This window comes from Pteropus vampyrus, unplaced genomic scaffold (assembly GCF_000151845.1).
Source record: "Pteropus vampyrus isolate Shadow unplaced genomic scaffold, Pvam_2.0 Scaffold671, whole genome shotgun sequence".
Lineage (NCBI taxonomy): Eukaryota > Metazoa > Chordata > Mammalia > Chiroptera > Pteropodidae > Pteropus > Pteropus vampyrus.
In genome coordinates, this window is record NW_011889452.1 from 95,504 (window position 1) to 113,236 (window position 17,733).

General features: G+C 48.6%; 1 protein-coding gene across 1 annotated transcript in view; it reads right to left on the bottom strand.

Moving 5' to 3' along the window:
• Nucleotides 1-1,453: 1,453 nt before the first annotated feature.
• The window catches only part of DNHD1 (dynein heavy chain domain 1), a 58,893-nt gene continuing 42,613 nt past the window's right edge, over nucleotides 1,454-17,733 (bottom strand). The window contains 18 exon segments of the mRNA XM_023526002.1: nucleotides 1,454-1,819; nucleotides 2,007-2,800; nucleotides 3,009-3,158; nucleotides 3,320-3,411; nucleotides 4,205-4,406; nucleotides 4,492-4,608; nucleotides 4,816-5,002; nucleotides 5,215-6,180; nucleotides 6,292-6,470; nucleotides 6,648-6,800; nucleotides 7,061-7,390; nucleotides 11,437-11,908; nucleotides 12,126-12,557; nucleotides 12,676-12,858; nucleotides 13,108-13,257; nucleotides 16,815-16,917; nucleotides 16,993-17,197; nucleotides 17,399-17,607. Of these exon segments, the coding sequence (XP_023381770.1) occupies nucleotides 1,454-1,819; nucleotides 2,007-2,800; nucleotides 3,009-3,158; nucleotides 3,320-3,411; nucleotides 4,205-4,406; nucleotides 4,492-4,608; nucleotides 4,816-5,002; nucleotides 5,215-6,180; nucleotides 6,292-6,470; nucleotides 6,648-6,800; nucleotides 7,061-7,390; nucleotides 11,437-11,908; nucleotides 12,126-12,557; nucleotides 12,676-12,858; nucleotides 13,108-13,257; nucleotides 16,815-16,917; nucleotides 16,993-17,197; nucleotides 17,399-17,607 (5,290 nt within the window).

A 17,733-nucleotide genomic window follows, 5' to 3' on the forward strand; every position in this document is an offset into this window, starting at 1 on the left:
ACACCTAGCTAGAGAGCGAGGGAGATAAGTTGTCCTAGTAAGTTTTGGTGCTTGGGGACGGGGAGAGTAAACCCGTGCAGGCCTTTAGCTCTGCCATACTCTAACTCGACTTTTATCAGAGGTTTGCCCTGGGATAGCATTTAATCATGCAACTAATAATAACATAACATATCAAAGCAGAACTCGATTCCCGACCCCTTAGCTGTCTTTCCCTCAGATTGCCCATCTCAGTTAATGACACCATGATCCATCCAGTTGTTCACCCCTCAAATCTAGGAGTCATTCTAGATTTGTCTTCTTCCCTCATTCCACATCTGATCCATAAGCAAATCCTGTTGCCTTTGCCTCTAGAATATTTCCTAAATCCATTCATTCTCCTTCTCCACTGTTATGACCCTCATCCAAAATCCGTCATCTCTCACTCGAATTACTTCAATTGCTTCCAAACAAATCCTCCTTGTTACTCTGGATTTCTTCCACCCATTCACCATAGAACAGCCAGTGTGATCTTTGAAAAATGTAAATTAGATCATGTCATCTCCTACCTAATACTCTCCAATAGATTCCTCCTTATGCTTTTAGAAAATACAAGCTCATTATCATGAAAAGACTGTGTGATCTGCCCCTTTCTATTCCTTTCCATCCTCTTGGCTCACTCTGCCCCTCACTCACCATGCTCCAGCTACACATTCTGTTCCTTGAATACCCCAGGGTTGTTCTGCCTCAAGACCTTAGCATCTACTGAGCACTCTAACAGAAACACTCCTCCTAGATCTTCAAATAGCTCCCTTTCAATTATTCAGGAAGCTTTCTCTGACTACCCAAACTGTATTAACTGCTCCCCTCTAGTCACTCTCTTAAATGTCAGCCCACTTTATTCTTTTTATAGCACTTAAAATCATCAAATTTAACTTATTTATATGTCAACCTTTTATTGTCGGTCTCCCTGCATTAGAACAGTCTCATCAGTGCCTGGAAGAGCACCTAGCTCAGAGGGGTACTCAACAAATAATTGTTGAATGAACATAGGACCTCGTATCTTATTTAACTTTTGTTTTTTGTGTGTATGGCTCACTCAGAGAATCCATTGTAGGGGAAGGGATGACTCCTGGGCACGATTCCCAATAATACCACTAAGTGCCTTAAGAAATCATTTTGAGTTCTAATGTTATCCCTTTAAAAATAACCTTTATGGATTTAGCACAAGTGCTGAGACCGCAGTAGAGAGCTGGGCAAGGATTTGAGATCCTGTGTGTTAGCCATCCCCAGATCTGCCTAGTGCCTTGGATGCATGACCAATAGCAGACCCACCCTCCTCTCTCCTCTCCCCTCAGTTGTGCACATTGTGCTTTCCCATTAGTGTGTTACATCCTTGGTGTGCACACACGCTACATTGCTTCTAAATCTCAGAACCGTCTCATGGAATCACTCCAACTTTATTTTGGTTGAGGGCTCAGGACAGGGGTGGGCTGCACACATGGACTCTCCGTTGGACACAGATGGCGGGGCTGAGCTTCGTGGGCAGGGGCAGGTGCATCAGGATGTTTCTGCTGTGCAGCTTCGTGGTGCCGAGGGGCCCTTCCATGTAGACAGGACAAGAATATATAGCCAGGCCATCACGGGGGGCATGAGGCGGCAGGTCATTGGTGCTCTGGGCCTGGGCACGGGCACTGACACTGACAGGAGGCAGAGGGCTGGGCTGGCTGGCTGGACTGTCCTGCAAGGCCCCAGCAAGCGGGTCCCACTCGGCATTCCAGAGCTGTAGCCCAATCAGCAGCAGACCCATCTCTGGAACCGTGAGCTTTGAGTCGTTCACCACCTGGGGGCGCCAAAAGCTGGTCAGGCATGGCTAGGAAGCTGAGGTAGTCATGGTGGAGCGCGATCAGAAAAGCAGATGGGTCTACCAAGTGGGCAAGATGACTAAGAGGGAAGCTGGGGTAATTGCAAGGTGTAATCAGGGACGTTGAGGGGGCGGAATTGGAAACAAAAAGGCGGCTCGAAGATACCTGGAAGTGCAGAGGGTTGCTGTTTAGCTCCTGACGTTTATGGGGGAGCCAGTTGGAGCTGGAACCTTGGCAACCAGGCAGATTCGAACTGGGCACATATTGGTCAGTAGCAAAGGCAGCCTCCCAGCGCAGTGACAGCAGCAGGCGACGCGGGTGGCGAAAGGCCGATAGGTGAAAGATGCGCTTTGGTACTTCTGCGCCCAGGTATCGAACCAACAGTTGCCCACGGCGTGACAGCTGTCGCAGCCAGTACCAGGGCGGCTGCGGCCCAGCAGGAGCATGAGGTCGCCAAGGCTTGGGTAGGCGGCCAGTCCAGAGAGCGTGGGCCACCGCGGCACAGCGTTGGGAGGCGCACGAGGGAGCGCCCTTCAGCTGCTGCAATAGGCAGTGGAGGTCCCCCTGCAGCATGCTCACCAGCTGGCGCAATTCCAGCACCTCCATCTGGAGGAAGCCCTCCAGAGGCCGACACACATTCAATCCCAGCACCACACTCCCAGCACCAGACTCATCTTGGCGAATGGTCTCGGTCAGCAGAGCCTGTAAGGACTCCAGCCTCCGCTTGGCAAGCACCAGGCGTGGCCGCAGCTGCCTTTCTGTGCGCCAGGAGCCTCCCCGAGGCGCAGGCACCCAGGTGGGTGAACTCCCTTGCAGAATGCTCAGGAGAGCGCGGCTCTGACGTTGTAGCAGCCAGGCCTGGGGGCCAGCGCTCAGTCCGCAGACCTGGGGTTCAGGTGGTGTGGGCAGTAGGCGCATCTGTGCCTTGCATTCCGCTATAGCATCCAGCTCCTCTAGCTCTTGTAGTTGAAGGTGAGCGGTGAGAGACAATATGGACTTTTCCCACCCCAGACCCAAGGAGTGGGCCTTCCTCTGACACTTCAAGCTGTCACCCCATAACTGTGCCCCCTCCTACCCCTTCATTGGCACTGCTCTTCACATTTCCATGAGGGTGGCACTGCATTTTTCTGTTCCCCACAGAAACACAGATACCTGACTAGAGCTTACCTGGGCTGGGCATCAGAGTGGCCAGCAGATACTGGGGTGTATGTGGTTGGCCCCAACTCTCCTTCCCGGGGCTCAGGCAGGCTCGTGTGAGGCTAATCAGGGCCTCCCTGTCTTTGTCGTCTCCCACGGCACCCCCATAAAAAACCGAAGCTGAAGATGAGGTCAGAACCCTTCAGTTCCAGCCCCTCCAGTTTCTACCACTTCCTCAACCAAAGTTGTGAATGATGTCCCAGGGTCAGTACTCCCACCCCCACCCCTTTCAGGGCTCTCCTGTGGGCTGATGACTATATGGGTGACAGGAAGGGTCTCACCGGCCAACTCCTGCATGGCAGCACTGGGATTGCTAAGGCTGGCCCATAGCTGGTCTTGGATCTGAAGGACCTGGGTCAGAGTCACTTGACTCCTGGGAGAGGGAAACAGGAAGTAGGATTTCAAAACCATCTATATGCTGAGGACTCTCACATCTTTCTCTCCAGCCCAAACCTCTCCTGAGTTCCACACTTATGAGGGCTCACTAGTCATTGCCACTAGGCACCTCCAATACAACTTGCCTGCGATGGAAATACTAGCCACCCAATTGTCCAGGGCAGAACTCTGGGAACTATCCTGACTCCTCTTCCTCACCCTATATTTACTCTCCATCCTGCTGTGACTACCCTCGTCCTTACTACCATGATCTTTTCCCTCCAGACTTCCAGAGCCTCCTAAAACTGCTTGCCTCCAGCCTGGCCCCATCTGATCCATTCTCCACACTGAAGCCAGAGTGATCTTTCCAACAGACAATGAGGATAATGTGACTTCTCCTACTTAAAACCCTTCAGTGGCTTCCCACTGTCCACAGGAAAAAATCAGGCCCCTTGACATGGTCTTAAAGGCTCTTTACCACAAGCCTCACCTCTCCCACTCAACGCCCAGCATGTCCACCTCAGCCACACTGAAATCTTCTCTCTTCTGCTGAGCTTAGTTCCCTCTTCTCAGAAAGGCCCCATCTACAGCTGATCTACCTGCTCTTCACATTTCCATGAGGGTGGCACTACATTTTTCTGTTCCCCACAAGCCTCAATTCAAAGCAAGATCCTGAAGACCTTGGAGAAGCTTTCCTCGGCTTCTCCCTGCCCTCACTTCCCAGAGATGAATCTCAGCATGTGGAAAACAGTGTTTGCTGAGTGACTGAACAGCATGGGTGGATCCCTCACCAATGCCCCCTGTGTGCCTGTAGCTTCATTCCATAGATCTGCCGGTATAGCAGTAGGCCGTGTAGGAGGAGCAGAGGCAGCACCCTGGTGGGAGATTGCTTGTATAGTCCTTGCTGGGCTAGCTCCATGCTATCAATCAAGACGTGGCTCAGGTCCAGGGACTGCTCCCAGAAAACAGGCATGGAGTGGTGAGTTAGCACAGCTGGGGAGGAAGGAGAGTGCTGAGTCAACACAGCGCAGTTGCTCTCCTCCCTCCAATCTGAGAGCCTATGGGGGGAGCTCCTCACCTGGTAAGGAAGCAATAGCCTTTGCAGACAAGATAAGCCAAAGACGGAAATCTCTGTGGACCACATTCCTGCTGGTAGGTTGGGCTAACAGCAGGTCTACCTCCTGGTCCGAGACCACTAGGGGTCAGACATGGGGCTGAGGTCAGTCGCTGGGTAAAGGGTCAGACACAAGTTTAGGGATCAGAGTTGAGGCTAGGAGGTCAGGAGTCAGAAATGGGACAGGCTGGGAGGTAGGAGACTGGCCAAGAAGCCTGAGAGTGAGTGCAAGCTCAGGCCCAACTGTAGGAAAGGGCCCTAGAAATGATCTCTAGGCGGCAAACCCACCCATTGCTCCCTCCAACAGCCCCAGCAAGGGCCGTAGCAGCTCTTTTGGCCAGTGAGGCATCAGGTGACAGTTCTCCAGCACCAGCCAGTGCCCTTTATGCATAGCCTGGCATAGAGTGCTGACCACAACTGGGACAGGATCCCAGGCTTCAGAGCCCAAGGCTATCACTTCCAGATGCTTCTGCCCCTGGGGACCAACAGAGAGACGTCAGAAGAACTCAAAGTGATCTTATGGTGACTCAAGGGACCCAGAGTAATGCCACAATGACCCCAAAGTCCCTGAGTAATCCGGAAAAACCCATCAGACTGCTGAGAGGGTACCCTCCCCCCGCCACACACATAGCCTATCCCAGCCCATAGGAGCCTGGTCACTCTGTGACCTAGAGGTTTGGCTCAAACCTGCTCATGTTTGGCGGCCAGTTTCTGAATGACAGTCAGGGGATGCAAGATGGCTGTGGGGTGACCAGGTGGTGGCAACAAGATCAGCAGGGGCTGAGTAGCCTGACTGCATTCGAAGGGTATGGTGGAGGTGCTCAGGTTTTCATCCAGGGGCCGGCCCAGGAGGCTAGTGGTAAAGTCTGCCAGTGCACTTGCCAAGCACTCAGGTCTCAGCACACGCCACAGGATCAGCTTCTGGAGGAGGCTGAGGGGATCAGGCCCAGGCCCAGGTGCAGGCCCCAGAACTGTGGATGACAGTGACAGGTAAGCCTGCCAAACACTGGAGTGGCCTGCCAGGGATGCACGCAGCCCGGCAAATGGGGGCAGCGACTCTAACATCCCACATTCATGCCAGGCTCTCAGCCCTAGCCAGGCTGGCCGAGCCACACCTCGGACTGACTTGCTGCAGGCTATGCTGGGAGAGGCTGCCAGTCCAGGACAAAGTGCCAGCCTCTCCAGATCTGGCGCCTTCCTTGCCACTCTCAGCAGAGCCAAAGCACCCAAGGCACCCACCAAGGGTACGTAGGTCGGGCCCAGTGCAGCCACAGTATTGCCCAACAGGTGGCGGATCAGCTGTTTTCTCAGCTGCAGCAGATGACTGGGCAAGTCCTTCCCCTGATGATTCTCACACTGCTTCATGCTGTTCAGAGCCTGCTTGGTGGCTGCCAGCCAACTCTCTGAGCTCAGACGGAAAGGTAGCAGCAGGTTCTGCAATGGGCTAAGGGCTTTGATAATGGCCATTCCATGCCAGACCACACGCCGATAGGGTGCCCACAATAGCACCTCCTGCAGCCTAAGGTCTTCTAGTTCCTCGCAGTGGGCACGCAGCTGACATAGCTCTGCCTGGGTCCTCACTATGTCCCGCAGGAACTTGGCTGGTTTCTTATGATGTGGTTTCTGGACCAGTAGCATCGTCAGCAGTCGCTCCTGCATACAGTCACTCGTTGCATGGAGCCGGACCTTTCCCACACAGGGTCCACCCCATACCAGGATCCCTTCCAAAGCTCATCCCAACCCATTGAGTGGGCCCCCACGCACTTCAGCAGCCTCCACAGCTTCGCAGGTATCTAGGACTCTCATTTTGAGGTCCTGCCAGCGGCTCTCAAGCTCAGGACACTCTATACACAAGATTTCATGCAGCATCTGTTCTTCTAGGACATCTGTGTTCAGGCCCAGATCCAGCACATTCAGTCCCTTTAGCAGGTCACAACCTAGCACTTGGGGTCACATGAGAGACAGTTAACCCCTTGCCCTTGGCAGAGCCAGTGGGTGGGGTACACAGGCAGTATGGCTCTCTGCTACAGTCCTGAGCCTGCTCTGGGCCAGGCTGAGTGAAGCTGTGGGCCTAAGTGTGTCCACAAAACTGTGCTGGCAACTTACCCACTGAGCCTCACCTTTTTCCAGGGCACCGAGGGGGAGGGTAGTGCTCAGATAGAGACAGAAGCCAGACTGAACCTGGGGTGGACTCAGCTGCTCTCGCTGCAGTAGCCATTGAAGTTCTGGGCACCCTAGGCCCAGCTCCATGTTGGTCAGTAGCATGGGATGGCCTGTCGGGGGCAGGCAAGGACACCCTACTGACCATACCAGCATGTTACCAGCATGTTACCCCCACCCCCATGCACAAAATCTGACTCTCCCGAGCTCCCTGCTGGCAGATAGCAGAGTTCCCTCGGGGCTCTTCAACAGTTTAGTGCCTGGGGCGACGGACAGTGGGAACTGAGATCAGACTGGGGTATGAGAGGCCTGTGGAGCCACAGAGTGAGGGGAGGACAGAAAGGGAACTCGATGGGTGGTGACCAGTTCTTACCACTGGCAGCTGCTTCCCGGAGCTGAGGACCCAAGTCTGGGTCAGCGCCTGAGAGTACGCTGAGGCGGGGAAGGGGTGGAGGCTGGGTCTCAGGGGCTGGCCTTGACTCCTGCCTCTCTGTCTCAGCCTCCTTCTTCTTTTGCTCTTGTTTCTCTTCCTCCTGCTGCTGCTCTTCCTCTTCTTCTTCTTCTTTCTCCTCCTCCTGTCCCCTTTCCTCTGCCTTCTGCTCTTTTGTCTCGTCCTTAGCCTTATCACTCGCCTCACTATCATCATCTTCCTCTTCCATGTTCCCGTCACAGGCTTTTTCTTGATTTATCCTGCAGCCCTTCCCTGTGGCAGAAAGATGCAGAGGAGCTCTGCTCAGAGGGAGAAATAGCTTCCTAAGGAGCACCATTCACCCAAGGACCCCATCTCATGAGGGAAGTCACTTAAGCTCTTTATGACTCAGTTTCCTTATCTGCAAAATGCGGATGATATAAGTGGGACCCTCACAGGGTTACTGTGAAGATGACATGAGATAATACATAGAAAGCACTCAGCTGGCACCTAGGAAGCGTTCAATAAATGTTAGCTATCATTGTTACTCTAAAATTCCAGGGAAGAGTTCTAGTCACCCCTGAGATCAGCTCTATTTCTGTCTTTCTGTAGGTTGAAGAGTCAGTGCATTTCCCTTTTTGCCTAAGCTAATTCTGTCACTAACAAATAAAAGAGTCATCACTAATATAGAAATCAGTGCTTGGAAGTAGCAAGGTGTAAGGGAAAGGTCATAAACTATGGAATTGACCAAGTCATGGGCAGTGTGGTGGACATGGATATTTGGCTAACCAACAGCCCTCCCCACCCCCTTCTCCTTTGCTTCCTTTACTGCATGCAGGAGCAGAAAATGATAAGTACTTTTTTTTTTTTTTAAGTATTAAGAACTTGAAGAATTTTAAGAATTTTTAAAAAGTATTAAACATTTAAGAAGTTGGCAAGGGGAGATTGCCAGGTCCAAAATTTGGTGTATGCATTTTCTATTGCTTAACAAATTACCACAGAGTTAGCAGCTTAAAAGAACACCTATTTATTATCTCAGTTCGGTAGGTTAGAAGCCTAGCACGGCATGTCTGGATGCTCTGCTCAGGGTTACCCCGAGCTAAAATCAAGGCATCAACTGGGGCTGCAGTTCTCATCTGGGACTTGGGACCTCTTACAGGCTTATGGTCTTTGACAGACTTCATTTCCTTTTCGCACTTTCCCTGTAGCCCACTCTATCTTCAAGCCAGCCATGGTTCATCGAACCCTTCTTGGATTTCGCATCTTTCTGACTTCCTCTTCTTTCCTCTTTTCTTCTTCAAAGAGCACAGGTGAATACAGTGGGCCTACCTAGATAATCCAGGGTAATATATCTATCTTATTGATACTACCTTTAATTACATCTACAAAGTCCCTCTTGCCATGTAACAACATAATTACAAGAGTAACACTGGAGGACAAAGGTCAAAGGAGCCAAAATTCTGCCTGCCACATTTGGCTATTCAGACTTCTGGAAGATCTGTTTTCCTGAAAAAGGGGACAGAAATGGCTATCAGCAACTCCGACATGATGCTTGGAGGGATAGCAGCCAATTCGATAACGAATTACCACAAATATGGTCACTTAAAACAACAGAAACTTATTCTTTCATAGTTCTGAAGGCCAGAAATCCAAAATCAAGTTGCCGGCAGATAGCACTCTCTCTGGAGGCTTTAAGGGAGACTCCTTCCTTGCCTTCTCCAGCTTCTGGTGGTTCCAGGAGTTCCTTGGCTTGTGGCTACCTAACTCCACTATCTCTATTTTCACATGGCCATCCCTCTGTGTACCTGTGCCTTGATTTTTGTCTCTTATAAGGATACTTGTCATTACATTTATGGCCAACTCAGATAATCTAGGATGATCTCATTTCAAGCTCCTTAACTTAATTACATCGGCAAAGACTCTTTTTCCAAGTTAGGTCACATTCATAGGTCCCAGGGATTAGGATGTGGATATATTTTGGGGCGGGGGGCGGCACCATTCCACCCACTACAATGATAAGCCAACATGCTAAGGATCATAGAGCAGAAAGAGAAGAAACTGGGTACTTAAAGGCAACACTGAAGCCATGTACCTGCTTATCTCAGTACTTCTTACAAAGTGAGATAAATTCCTTTGTTTAAGCCATGGTAAGTTGAATTTTAGTTACTGGCAATGAGAGCGTTTCTAACTGATAACGATGAGTTGCGGGGGTGGAGGCAGCAATGAGGATTTTTCTTTTCCCTACTGGGAAGGTGGCTAGGCTGTGTGGTAGGTTAAAAAAAAAAAAAAAAAAGTTTATCTCATGGGAGTTGGACCATGTGCTCACTGAACTTTAGTGGATTTAGTAGAAGATATTAGAGTATGCTGGCTACTTCTCTACTTAGATGAAACAACCTCCAGAAAAAAAACTTTAAGGAAAGTTCTTTTTGCTCATATTTGGCAATTTCAGACTACAGATTGTGAGATACTCATACACCTTGCTGATTTATAAAAATGATTCTCCAGCTCATGTTGCAGGGAATAGGAAATTATGGGCTACTGAAAGAGCCTTATTTTCTGGGTCCATCCCAAGCTCTTCTCTCTATGCATTCTCTGCTTGGCAAAGATAATAGTCTCTCTCTCCGTTTCAACTTGGATACAGCCCAAAGTAATAAGGGCTATGCTCCATGGCCAATAAACCTCAGCTCACTACTCAGACTATTTTCTTAACAGCTCTGAAGGGAAGGCTGAGTTTTAGATAGATAACAATTGCACTAAGCTTAGAATTGGTGGGGCCCCCAGAACCAATGTTAAGAGACAAAAGTGTGAAGGTATGGTTTAAATTCAAGAATAAGAATGTATCAAGATTTCTGGCGTTGGTTAATAGCTAATAGAGTCCTTATAAAGGAAATCTTCAGGAAAAAGATGAGATATTTTAGAGGATTAGTCAGAACCCCTCCCCCCGCCCCCGCCCCCGGTCTGATAACAAGTGATCTGTGTTTGCTTATTTTTAAGGCAAATCCTAAGCCCCCATACCACCCTATAAGGCGGAATAGCTATAAACAAGGGATCCTGGCCCGACTTTCCTTTCACAGATAGGCCTGGGGATGGGGCAAAGAAAATTACACTATTCATCAGAACCCAGGGCAGCTGAATGGGCTGTCCAAGAACTCCATAGCGAATAATGATGATCATTTGCTTTACTATCTCTGTCTGGCATTATACAGTACATGCTAGAGACTAATATACAGTGTGTTTCTTACCCTTTCCCAGTTTCTAAGCAGGAAGTTTATTGTAGTTATCTTGATTTGATTTTGCTTCACTTTGCCTGTCAGGTATATTGGTATGATGAGATGGCATGGAATCTATCATAGGTTACAAATCATGAAGAGCCACATCCAGATCTAATCAGGAGCAATAAATGTCATTCAGAGTTCTTGGACTCAGAACTGAATGCTGCAGCTAGATGTTTCTTTGAAGTGTCTCTTATTAGAGAGGAGGTGAGTTCATTTATAGTTACACATGTGATAGTTCTATAATAGTTCTATAATGTAATAGTGCATGGGCACAATGGAAAGTAGTGCTGGGTGACCAAGGAATGGACTGTAGTAATGGTAGCAGTAATATATTAGTAGTAATAATGACTAACATTTTGGAGAACTTATTATATATTAGGCACTGTGTAAACCCATTTTATATGAATTACTATTCTTAATACTCACAATAGTTTATGAGTTGGGTATAATTAAGACCTTTATTTTGTTGGTAAATAAACTTAGGTTTAGAGAGATTAAGTACCTTGCCTTAGGTCAATAGCTAGCTAGCTAAGGACAGATATTTGACCCAGATAGTTTGATTATAGAGCCCATGTTACAGACCCCTTCATTGTACACCTTCCATTGGAGATGTCTGTTACTCTCACCAATGCAATCCCTAACCCCTTCTTCTGGGAAATAAACACTTTTACTTTCTTCCTCTTCGAAATGCTTTTTCTGGCACTCCACCCAGATGGGTCCTGATCCAAGCAGAACCAATGGAAATTTTTCCCCAGAAGTCCTGAACATAGGACACATTTGGCTAGGAAAGCTCTGAGTCGTAGGCCAAGTGTCCAAGAGTGCTGAGCAGACCAAGGAAGGGGAAGATCATGGACTCGTCAGCCATGTAGATTCAAAATCCCTGCATTATGGGCCCAAAAATGTAAATGAGACCTAATTTATTAATATTATGCAGGCTGGTGAAATCTGAGATGCCCTGGCCATGAAATTTAGAATCTTCATTATGAAAGGGAAGATCACACGTGGCTAGAATGTTAGCCAGTTCAGCCACTCGAGGAGCATTGCGATTATCATCCCTGGCTTTACCTCTGCTCTTGGTGGGACCTGGGGCCAAGCGCCTAGTCTCTTCCAGAGGCAGTGGGTTCAGCCAGATGAGAGCCTGTTTGCTGGGGTCAAGTAGCAGAGGCCAGCGGCAACTGAAGTAGTGACTGCGACTTCGCAGAAGTAGGCCCGCCAGGCGGGCTGACTTTGCTTGCGGCTTCCGGTCTCGGTCCCACTGGAACTGTTCAGATTCAGAGCTCAGCAAGGACAGAAGGCTGAAGGGAGAGCGTGTGGAGAGCAGGGGATTCTTTGGTGGCATGAGGACAGATTTCTGATTCTGCTTCAGGGCCTGCGCCACATCATCTGGGCCCAGAGTCTCCTGAAAACCCTTACACAGAGCCAGCCACTTGTCCAGTAGCTCCTGGCGCCTCAGTGGTGGGAAGGGACCCAGGTAGATGATGGCAGCTGAACACAGGAGGGCATCTCCGATCACCGTCAGGCAGTACCCCTTCAACTTCTGATGTGGAAGGGAAGACCAGACGGTGTGTAGGGCAGTGAGAAGGATATAGGCAAAGGGTCTGGCAGAGACAGAACAAGGCAGGGTATGGAGGAAAGCATGGCAAGGAGGGGAGAGTGAGACAGAGGAGGCCAGTGAGGGCACAGAGGGGAGCAGAGGAGTGTGTGCAGTGGTGCAGAAATGAACTTTGGGGGAAAATCCAGGCAGGGCTGGTTACCTGAAGCTCTGAAGTCCAGGAATGCATGGGTGTGAGCAGTGCAGCCTTTATGGGCCACTTGTGATACTGGTCACACTGAGCCCAACCGAGATTCTCTACCAGATGGTTATGGGAAGCCTGGACATCTTCTAGCTTCTTGATCAGGGCCAAATTGTGCTCTAGGATCTCCTGAGCCTGGAACTGGTAGTGGGCCAGGCGGGCCTGCTCCCGAGCTCGTGTTGCCTCTACCTGCCGCAGCAGCAGGCCTGTGGGCAGTCCTCGGCGTTGTGCTAGCCTGTAGTGCAGAACGGCCCAGAGCCAGGCTGCCAGGCTTGCTGCAGGTGCGCTTACTGCCCGCAAGGCTGCATCACTCATACCCGGAGCCTTCAGAGCTAGGTTTAACTTTATTATCTCTGAGTCCGTCATCTTCTCCTTGGGGAAGAATACCAGCTCCTGAGAGAGTGTATGTCAAAAGGAGCGGGGGAAGACTTAGATGCTCAGAACCTTGCCCCAACAGCCTCCCTCTGCCAAGCCACTGCTCACCTCATCCATTTTGCCCCATATTCGCTACCTGATAAAAATCTTCAGTGCATAACAGCTGCTTGGCACTGGCCCAGCCTCTTTCACGGTGAAACAGATCACACAGTGCATCCGTCACCTGGACCACAGATTCTGGTGGTGCTCGATAACTCCGTATCTCCTCAAAGTCAGCCACCTGCAGCTGGCTCAGGGGCCCCAGAAATGCATTGCCCATCTAAATGAGGAGAGATGCACTCTTGAAGTGAGCTCGCAAAATGTCCTCTTTCTTAAAGGTATTGCTAAGAGGGATCATCTCCTCGTAGGAGTCCCCATGAAGGGACCATTCCTCAAGCCATCCTATTACTTGTGCCCCCTCTCCCAGGAAACTCCATGACAAGTCACCCCATCCTCTCCTCTGGGCATCCTATGAGGGGCTGTCCCCTCCCAAGAGAGGAGCGGTGCAGGGCAAGTGACAAGAGCCCACCTGCTCCAGGAAAGCCTCATGCTGAGTCCTCAGAGCATCCCACTGCTTGGTGAGGTTCTCAATAAGATTCTCCTGTTGCCGACACTCTGCCAGCTGCCGCTTGTACAGGATCTTGCCTTGCTCTAGCTGCTGATGAAATGTGCTGAGGTTCTGTGAAAAGAGACCCAGGTTACAGCTCTAGCTCCTAGACCAGGTGAGAATATCCCAAGGGAAGACCCTGGAGACTCAGTGGGCTTGGGACTCTAGCGTACACCTTATTTGATAGTCAGGGTGATCAGGTTGAACTCCAAATAGGCCACAGATATAGACTGAGCTCTGAAATTGTCACTCCTCAGCTTGTGAGTTCTACATCTAGTGATGCAGCCCCGAGTTGGTGGTTGCTTCTCCTGACCTGCCACACAGGCCCAGGCAGTCTGAATCCAAAGCCTGTGTGCTTGACCATTATGCTACACTCTTTCTCTAACTTGACCCATTAGTGGCATTTGTCACAGAAGACACTTCCCTTCCTCCTGAAACAGTTTCCTCCCTGGACTTTGATGATACTGTGCTCTCCTTTGGCTTTCTCCAACTTCTGTGGCTGCTCTTTCTCAGGCTCTTCCTCTGTCATCCATTAAATATTCAGCAAATTTTTCAGGCTCCCTTCTCTTCTCACCCCACGCTTCTTTACTCCCTCTCTAATCTCATGGTTTTTATTACCTTTGATATTTTAACAATCCCTAAGTCTCTATCTCTAGCCAGATTCTTTCCCAAGCCCCATACCTATGGATCCATTTGCTTAGTGGAAATCTCTTTGGTGTCTCACAGGCCTTTCAGACTCCACATATCCAAAAGGAACTTACTGGTCATGCCTCCTCAAATTTCTTGCAACCTTACACATCACCCCATGTGTTCTTTTTCTTAGAACTGTGCCAAAATACGCCCAAGCTTCCCAAGGAAGAAACTTAATTGTTACCTTTACACCATCTCTTCTATTCCCCCCAAACTCAACCCATCTTAAAGGACTTTCAATTCTGCCTCCCAAACATCCCTCGTGTCTACTCCTATCCCCAGTACGCATCACTTACGTCCATGCTCTCTCACTCATGACCTTCTACATTGACTTCCTAACTGGTATCTCAGCTTCCACTCTTAATCCCTTCTTCTAATCCATTTTCCATGCTGCAGCCTGATGGGTTTTCTAAAAACCAGATATCATCATCATGTCCCTTACTGCACTTGCCACTCTTTCATTTGGTTTACATTTCCTTCGTAATCAGGATGATCTACTCATCTTTCCAATTTCATCTATTTTTCCTCTCCAGTACTCTACTCTCCGGCCATTCCCGACTTTCAGTTCCTCCATTGTGGCACACATTCTCTTTTCTCTGGGCCTTTGCACATGCTCTTACGTCAGCCTGTGACATTCTTCCTTCCCACCCCCATTTATGCAAAATCTTACCAAATCTTCAGGTATCAACTTTGATGGACTGCATTCATTTATATATTTAAGGAATGTTTTCGAGTGTCTACCATGCTCTACATATGACTCTGTACTATATGCTATGTCACTATGCTTCCTCTAGAAAGTCTTTTTTGATACTTCAGAGTACCCTGAACTTTTTCTGTCATAACATGCTGTTTTATAATCGCCTGGATTAATTTATATCTTCCAGTAAACTAGGTACCATAAAAGCAAGGAGAGTGCCTTATCTTTCTTATTAGGAGGCAGCCTAATGTAATATTAATAGTATCTAACATTTATTGAGTTCTCACTATGTGCCAGCACTTTTAAATGCTTCGTGTAAGATTTCATTTAATCCTCATCCCAATCTCTCTGGATTTCAGTTTTCTCATCTGTAAAATGGAGGAAAGGATAGCCACCTCAGAAAGTTGTGTCAAGGACTCTGTCTACCTAGATGTAAACATAGATGCAGATGTAGACATAGACACAAATGAGTGCCTGGACAAAAGAATGTGAAGTTCAATTAATTTTTGTCGAGTACAATGAAATAAATGAACCAACTGAGTATAACATAGAAAAGAGATAGAGGTTATCCTGAATGACTTCCGAGATTTGGCTTAAATGACTGAGTGGATGGTGGTGTTATTTCCTGGAGTGCGGAACACTGAAAGAAGTACACACAATTGTGGCTGTTGGGTGAATGACCAAGGAATTTGACACTGAATGCCCCTGAGACTATGAACATCTCTTATCCATATTTTGGATTTCTTATGTTGTAGTTGATATAACTGGCCTAGGGATCAAAGAATAATAGCACCCATAAACTACATCAACAATTCCTGGTATTAATCATCTTGGGAAAAAGTAGGACCCAAGACAAAAAACTGGAATATGGAAAACATGAGGGAGAGGACTCGTGACCTTCCATAGACGTCTCTTTTTTTTTGCCTCTCAACTGAGTCTTGAGGTTTGATCTCAGCTGATGATCTTCAGTGGTGGATAATAGGAGGCAACAGTCCCATAAGAACTCCAGGGAGCACCATTATATAAAACACAGTTAAAACCACATATGTAGATACAATGTAAGCCGTGCCCCTAGAGTTGTGACACATTGGGTGATAGCCCTGAGGGCACCCATCAAAAGACGCAAGCTAGGCATTAGGAGCCTGAAAGCCCAGGAGAAAGTAAGTCAGATTATCCACCTGTGAACTGATCGCTACTTCGCTTCTCTGTAGTTATCCCTGAACCTGCATCAAAGTCTTGTGTAGCAGGAAGAAAAAAAAAAATGCTATTTCAGAATTCCCCTTATTGAAAACAAAAGAAAAAACACTCTATTTTGGGAAAACACTTTTAAATGAGAGTACCTGGCTATAGAAGGTATGATGACTCTACTGTGCATGCCTCAACCTTCTCCACCTTACCCTATGTGACTCCATTCCCACCAGTTTTAGCTAGATACGAGAGGTTCGTTTAAACAAAAAGAAAATTGCTCTGTATCAGAAAGCAACAGGATTTAGAGTTTAGACTTGAAAAAAAAATCTCTTATTACATAAAAATTATATTTGTGGAGCTCTAAAGGGAAAGTGGGGTGGCTGGATAACACTGTGGAGCAGATCATGTGGAGATGGGAGGAGAAAAGTTGGTCACTGGGAAATGCCCTGTAGAGGAGAGTGACTGAGGAAATTTAGGATATTTAGGTCTAGTATACCTTTTAAATTTACTTCTGGTTCTGTTCTAGAATATAAATTGTCCCTACTGCCATCACCCATCCACATCTCCCCACTCTATAAACAGTAGCCTTGTATATTTGGCGTTTTGTGGAAGGGATAGGTAGAGGAACAAAGTGATATGGGAAAAGAGGACAGCTATAAGATGTGTGCCGACTAGTAGTGATAGAGAATTCAGGAGAAAAAGAGGGTAAGAGGGAGAGGTGACCATGACAATGTAATCCCTGCCCCATCTCCAGTGGGAATCACAGAGATCTTGGGGAACATACTGAACTTCACACAGTCAAGGTATTAGGGCCAACCAGAAGCAGACACTTGGATTTCATGTATTTAGAAAAATCAGCCAGGTCTCAGTGACATGAGGAACTCTGAACCCAAGCTCTAAAGGAGGAGGCAGCAGGGATTAGAAAGATCCCATGTGGGAAAGGGAGGCTTTCCAGAGACAAGAACTAAGGTTCAGACTGGTTGGTTCCTTCAAAGTCCTCTTTTGGACTTCTGCTTTGACCCTACTGTGCATGCCTCAACCTTCTCCACCTTACCCTATGTGAGTCTTTCAGCTGCTTTTCCAAGTTGAAGACCAGGTCGGCATGGGCACTGTGCTGCTCAATCAGCATTGTCAGATTCCCCAGGGCATTGTGGACCCTGGAGATACAATGTACCAGTGAGCGGACCCAAGTGAGCAGAAGGAAGTACAATGCAGGGAATGGGACCACTCACCGCTGGGCCTTGTTCTTCATCTGCAGGATCATCTGTTGCTGTAGCAGTATAAAGGTGTCCAGGAAGTCTAGGAAGGTCTTGGGGGTGACGAGTGGCAATTCAGGGCACAGGTGCCCATGGTAGCTGGCAGCCGACAGGTGGATGAAAGCCATGGCTTTGGCCACACTGGGAACTGCAGCCTGGAGGTCTGGGCACTTCAAAGAGTCTGCAACAGGCATGGCTTTAGCCTGGACTTGTGAGTATGTAGGGGATGGGAAAGGAAAGGGACCCTCTCCTGGCTCAGGAAGAAGGGCAGAAAAGGTAAGGAGGGCTCACTAGTTTCTAGAGAGTGAGAGACTGACCTAAGTAATAATCTTCATTAGAACCTGGTTGGGATGAGTCGAGAGGACAAGTAAAAAGTGCTCACCGTCACCAAGAGGTAGACTCTGAGCACACTTCAGATGGTGCTGGACCACACTGACCAAAGAATCTTGGTCCCAAGATTCATAGCGGTCAATGCTGGCGATAGCTAGTCGGAGGAGCCTCAGGAAAAGGGTGGAGGGCAGCTGTTTGTGGGCCTGGTCATCGCTGATCAGGATGAACATGTGCAGGTGGCTGCACACTTGCTGGTAGAACCTGTGGGCCAGGAGCTCAGATATTGTCCTTCCCTTTATCCCTGGGTGTGCCCACCCAGGCCCCAGTCCCGACCCTGACCTCTTGACCCTGACCTTCTGAGCCCTCACAGCACCCCTAGTTTTCTTT